The sequence below is a fragment of the Rhinopithecus bieti genome, unplaced genomic scaffold (assembly GCF_001698545.2).
Source record: "Rhinopithecus bieti isolate Rb0 unplaced genomic scaffold, ASM169854v2 scaffold_29928, whole genome shotgun sequence".
Taxonomy (NCBI): Eukaryota; Metazoa; Chordata; class Mammalia; order Primates; family Cercopithecidae; genus Rhinopithecus; species Rhinopithecus bieti.
In genome coordinates this window covers 1242952-1249576 of record NW_016814053.1, presented here as the reverse complement: position 1 = coordinate 1249576, position 6625 = coordinate 1242952, and the positions used below count along the sequence as shown (strand labels likewise).

The following is a 6625-nucleotide window of genomic DNA, read 5'->3' as shown; positions in this document are numbered from 1 at the left end:
AAAAAAAAAAAAAAAAAAAAGTCTGCTTTAAGGATGAACACAGTTAACTGATTTGATTTGGTTTTATTGCTTAGAAATTTATGACCTCATTTTTATTCACATTGAAATAGTCTTTCATGGTGATCCTATATCCTTACTTAAACTTTGGGCATTCTAGTTAATGCTCTATTTGAATACAACTTATTTCTGAATTTTTCTACTTTTTCGTTCCTGTGAGTAAACCACCACCTCCTACACCATCATTATATCTTTTTTACCTTATTTATACCTTTTGGGCAAGCTCAAAACTAGCTTTAGACATTACTTCATCCTTTCTTGAAGTTTATTCACATTAACGAATGCCTGCTATAGGCTAGGCGCTGGGTTCAGTGCTTGGGGCACAAAGACTGAAAAGACAGGGCCTCTGCTCAGCCACTTCAGAGTTTCATAGTAGACAATTGTATGTGTGATTATTGCTCAGTTGCTTTACAGGCACATAGGAAGGGAATCAAACAGGCACATAGGAATGCAAATCAGATTTGCATTAGAGGGAGGGGCAGGAAAGACTTCTTGAACTTGCTGATTGTCTCACATGCATATTTGGCATCACGCAGTCTATTTCTTATACTAAGTAGAGCTCCTCCTCAGCATTTCCAACCTCATCTTTTAGCATAAGACTGTCTAGCTAACTCGAAAGACTTGCTTCAAGTGGAGATATTTTATAGTAACAACTCTGTACAGAGATCATGTAAAAATCTGTTGTGTTACTTTATAGTCACATCTTGTCATTTTAAGTCATAACCAAGGAATTTAATTTAAAAAACAGGGATTATTTTATAAAACTTGAGTATTCGGCTGGGCACGGTGGCTCATGCCTATAATCCCAGCACTCTGAGAGGCCGAGGTGGGCAGATCACATGTGCCCAGGAGTTCAAGACCAGCCTGGGCAACACAGTGAAACCCCACCTGTCTTTACAAAAAATACAAAACTTAGCTAGGCGTGGTGGCCCATGCCTGTGGTCCCAGCTACCTGGGAGGCTGAGGTGGGAAGATCGCTTGAATCCTGGAAATGGAGGTTGCAGTGAGATTGCCCCCACTGCACTCCAGCCTGGGTGATGAGAGTGAGACCATGTCTCAAAAAAATAAAGAAATAAAATAAAATATATATATATAGTTTTTAAAAATTTATTTTAAAAAAAGTTGGAATATTCACTTACAGGCATTTTCTCCCCCAAAGGGCTCTTTTCCAAGAAGTGGATTTTCATTCAAAGTTTTTTATCCTTCTAATAAGACAGTAGAAGATAGGTAAGTGTGTGCACAGACACAGTAAAAAAGATCTTTCTCTAGGTGTTAAATTACTGAAAATTAGATGTTCTATCAGTGTGTTGAGATTTTTTGAAAATGTCTACACTGGCCCGTAAGAAATATTATTGGCTGAGCTTATCATGGTTATGCTGTGTGACACAGAATTGTGCATACATGACAGTACGTTTGTGTTGAAATAGATCAAGAACTGTTTTTTGGGGGAAATCTCAGGCCAGCTGTGGAGGTGGGCTAGTTCTCTTATAGGCTGACTCCTGATGATGTTCTCATTCTTCTGAGAGGTCAGCCCTACTTTCCCTTAAATTAACAGTGAGGGAGCTGTGTGTGAGTTTGGTGATGGTATGGGGTTGGAGTTACAGAAAGGTCTTGGGAGAGAAGAAAATAACTACCTAGTGGGTAGTAGTTTTCACAGAGTGATCTATATAGATCACCCACATCAGAATCCTCTGGGGTCCTTGTTAAAAATGTTAAGTTTTAGGATTTTATCCCAGACTCATCAAATGACTTTCTAATTGTAAAGAATAGGCATTTTAAATATTATTTCCCTTGATTTCAGACATCCTAACGTGATTTCTCAGGTAACTATATTTTGAAAAAGCTCCCAGCACTGGTTAAGAACAAGTGACCAGGCAGGGCGCAGTGGCTCACACCTGTAATCCCAGGACTTTGGGAGGCCGAGGTGTGCGGATCACGAGGTCGGAGTTCGAGACCAGCCTGACCAACATGCTGAAACCCCGTCTCTACTAAAAACACAAAAATTAGCCGGGCCTGGTGGCGTGTACGTGTAATCCCAGCTATTCAGGAGGAGGCGGCTACGGCAGAATTGCTTGAACCTGGGAGGTAGAGGTTGCAGTGAGCAGAGATGGTGCCACTGCACTCCAGCCTGGGCAACAGAGCGTCTCAAAAAAAAAGAACAAGTGACCAAATCAAGTAACTCCCCTCCAGATTCTCGTCAGAGAATATAATCTTGAATACAGCCCAATTGTCTTTTTCTTTTTGGAATTAACATATTTATTTAAATAAAAGTGAATACAAAATGAGTAACAAAATTTTCAAAATAATGCTTACAAATATAAAATTAAAAAGGAGGCCGGACACTGTGGCTCAAGTCTGTAATCCCAGCACTTTGGGAGGCCGAGGCGGGCAGATCACCAGAGGTCAGGTGTTTTGAGACCAGCCTGGCCAACATAGTGAAACCCCATCTCTACTAAAAATACAAAAAACTAGCCAGGCATGGTGACACGCACCTGTAGTCCTAGCTACTCAGGAGGCTGAGGCAGGAGAATCTCTTGAACCCAGGAGGCCGAGGTGCAGTGAGCTGAGATTGTGCCACTGCACTCACAGCCTGGGTAACAGAGCGAGACTCTGTCTTAAAAAAAAAAGAGAAAAGGAAAAACACCTCTGTTTCCTAATCCTGAAACCATGATTAAGTTTCTTAAATATATTTATTTTAGAAAATTTTATGCATATATTCTTGCTGCTTAATACTCATGGAAGATTTAAGTCCATTTATTCTATGATATATTCTAAATTTTATTCTTGAATTTGCTTATTTTACATACAGCTGATTCTTGCTGTATTCCAAGCACAGCTTAGTTCTTGGAATATAGGCAGATAAAAAGGTCATAGATATTCTAGCCCCTAGTTTTATGAAAGCCTAATGTGTATTTGATTTTACCTAGCCCACACTGAATACTTAAAAAATTGATTTGGAATGCCTTTAGGTAAGGGACAGACATATGCTCTTTTCCAGTCCACTTGTCTACGCTGGATATCCTGAGGGCACTTGATTTTGTGACCTCAAGACTAAGTCAACTCTGAGGGCTGTCAGCCTGGAGCATATGGTCTTGTCCACTGTTAGAATGACTTTTACTAAAGTAAGATTTGGCATAAAACTTGTAGACATAAAATGGCCTGCAGCCATTCGTGGTGACTCACACCTGTAATCCAGCACTTTGGGAGGCTAAGGCAGGGAGATGGCTTAAGTCAAGAGTTTAAGACCAGCCTGGGCAATATAGCAAGGCCCTTTCTCTACAAAAAATTAGCTAGGCGTGGTGGCCCACGCCTGTGGTCCCAGTTACTGGGGAGACTGAGATGGGAAGATCACTTGAGCTCGGGAGTCGGAGGCTGCAGTGAACTGTGATTGGTCCACATTGCACTCCAGCCTGGGTGACAGCTGTTAAGTACCGTCTCATGGTACTTGTAGTTGATGCTCACTCTTTGTCGAACTGAAATAGTTGCTTCCTTTATCTGCTGTGGCCTCAGATGCTGAAAGCCTTGACATACTTTCCAAACTATAATTTTGTATTGGTAACTGGGGAATCTTTTCAATGCTAGATCAAACAAATTGATCTAAGTTTATGTTTTGGGAAAACAGAGAAGTTTCAAGATATATTGAAATAATCTGGTCTTCTTGCCACTTAGTTTCTTCTAAGAAGTCTTCTGTTAGAATATTTGCGAAATTATATTGTGGAATTAATCACAGAAATGTAGTCAAAGTTGATAAAATTAACCCTATTTCAACATGACTTTCAAGTAGTTTTATTTAAAAACAATATTGGTGATGTAGTGGAGGAAAGACACATTCTCACATGTACTTGGTCAGAATGAAAAATGGCAAAACCTTTTCGGAGGACAATTTGACAAGATTTATTAATGCCTACACCAACAATTCCACTTTTAGGAATTTATCCTAAAAGGAATTTATCCTTAAGGTATACTTAAGCCTATGTATACAAGTACATCATGTAGAATTAGGTACAATTGGCTTTTTACTGCAGTTTTTTTTGTGAGACGGAGTCTCACTCTGTTGTCCAGGCTAGAGTGCAGTGCCACAATCTCGGCTCACTGCAACCTCCATCTCTCAGGCTCAAGTGATTTTCCTGCCTCTGCCTCCCAAATAGCTGAGATCACAGGCACACACCACCACACCCAGCTATTTTTTGTATTTTCAGTAGAGATGGGGTTTCACCATGTTGACCAGGCTGCTCTCAAATTCCTGACCTCAGGTGATCCACCAGCCTTGGCCTCCCAAAGTGGCTGGGATTACAGGCATAAGCCACTGTGCCCAGCCTTTTTACTGCAGCTTTTATACCAAGAAATTTTTAAAATGTATATATATATCTAAATGTACCTATTCAGAACTTTCTGATTTACTTAAATTTCAAAGCCTTAAACAATTAAATATAAATATAATGTATTTACTACTCATGGAAAAAAGGTGTAGAAAGTATGCATAACATCCTAAGACCACATATACATGTGCTTACATAGGATTAGACTTACTTTTTTTTTTTTTGGAGATGGAGTTTCACTCTTGTTGCCCAGGCTGGAGCGCAGTGGTGCCATCTTGGCTCACCGCAACCTCCGCCTCCTGGGTTCAAGATCTCAAACTCCAGATCTCAGGTGATCCATCTGCCTCTGCCTCCCAAAGTGCTGGATTATAGGTGTGAGCCACCGCGCCCAGCTACCTTTTTTAAAAATTAGCCTACCTTTATAAGGACATACAGTTATTGGCAGGGCGCGGTGGTTCATGCCTCTAATCCTAGCACTTTTTGGGAGGCCGAGGCAGGTGGATCACTTGAGGTCAGGAGTTCGAGACCAGTCTGTCCAACATGGTGAAACCTTGTCTCTACTAAAAATACAAAAATTAGCCGGATGTGGTGGCGGGTGCCTGTAATCCCATCTACTCAGGAGGGTGAGGCAGGAGAATCACTTGAACCCAGGAGGCAGAGGTTGCAGTGAGCCGAGACTGCGCCACTGCGCCCCAGCCTGGGTGACAGAGTGAGACTCCATCTTGAAAAAAAAAAAGGGATATACACTTGCTTTTTGGGGAGCAGAAAAGGGGCGTGAGAATGACTTATTTTTTAGAGTCTCCTTTTGAATTTGAAACAGTATGTATGTAGTAACCTACTTTTTAAAATCAATTATACCTATTTTTAAAAATTAACTACAACTAAGTATTAGTAAGTATACAACTTAGGTTTCCAAATATTTAATTTTCTTTTTCTATTTTCAGCAAACTTCAAGGCTTTTGAGATCTTGAAGACCATCTGAAGAAAATTCATCAGTTTTCTGCTTAACTCTGTATCTTATGTGATTTTGATATTACAATAAAATTATGGTCAACTTTAGGATATTCTGCTTAAATTTGTATTTTGTGGAATTTTGATACTAAGTGATAAATATGATGGTATACTTTAGAAAGTTTTCTAGGAAAATATTTTCTGCATATTTTAAGAAAATATATGGGGGCCAGGCGTGGTGTCTCACACCTGTAATCCTAGTGCTCTGGAAGGCCGAGGCGGGTGGATCACCTGAGGTCAGGAGGTCAACACAAGCCTGGCCAAGATGGCAAAACCCTGTCTCTACTAAAAAAAATACAAAAATTAGCTGGGCGTGGTGGCGGGCACCTGTAATCCCAACTACTCAGGAGGCTGAGGCAGGAGAATCACTTGAACCCAAGAGGTGGAGGTTACAGTGAGCCAAGATTGTGCCATTGTACTCCAGCCTGGGTAACAGAGCAAGACTCCGTCAAAAAAGAAAGGAAAGGAAAGGAAAAGGGAAGGAAAGGAAAGGAGGAAGGAAGGAAGAAAGAAGAAAAGAAAGAGAGAAAGAGAAAGAAAGAAAACTATGTGGATATGTGTTAAGATATACTCTTTTTTTTTTTTTTTTTTTTTTTTTTGGAGGATCAGTTCGTCTGTCACCTCACCCAGGCTGGAGTGCAGGGAGAATTGCTTGAACCTGGGAGGCAGAGGTTGCAGTGAGCCAAAATCGCACCACTGCTCTCCAGCCTGGGCAACAGAGACTCCATCTCAAAAAACAGAAAAGACAAAAAACCCCAAAATTCAATAATTAGCTGGGCGTGATAGCACACGCCTGTAGTCCCAGCTACTCAGGAGGCTGAGATGAAAGAATCGCTTGAGCCTGGGAGGCAGAGGTTGCAGTGAGCTGACATCAGGCCACTGCACTCCAGTCTGGGTGACAGAGTGAGACTCTTGTCTCAAAACAAAACAAAATAAAAAAAAATGAAGAACCTGGACTGGAAGACATTGCTTTCAAAGAGAATTAGCTTTTGAGAGAAAAGGTACTAATAAAAAAATATAAAAATGACACAGTGAACGGGAAATTCCTCAAGGAAATTTAATATGAATGCAGTGATAAGTGAATTTAGCAGCAAGGACATGACAATCTGACATGTGGTTTGGGGATGGAAAATTGGATGTTAGAAGGGGCCTAATGTTAGAAAAGCAAGGTTTAGCTTTAATTTCAAGAATAACCTGGTAAAATCAAAATTTAAAGATGAAATCAAGACATAAATTTA

The 6625-nt window shown here is 40.4% G+C and overlaps 1 protein-coding gene across 1 annotated transcript in view; it reads left to right on the top strand.

Annotated features, from left to right (window-relative positions):
- Window positions 1–5436, top strand: part of POLE2 (DNA polymerase epsilon 2, accessory subunit) — a 41404-nt gene extending 35968 nt beyond the window's left edge. The window contains exons 16-17 of the mRNA XM_017849479.1: window positions 1217–1284; window positions 5321–5436. Of these exons, the coding sequence (XP_017704968.1) occupies window positions 1217–1284; window positions 5321–5339 (87 nt within the window). The 3' untranslated portion in view covers window positions 5340–5436. The remainder of the gene's footprint in view (window positions 1–1216; window positions 1285–5320) is intronic.
- Window positions 5437–6625: the final 1189 nt, after the last annotated feature.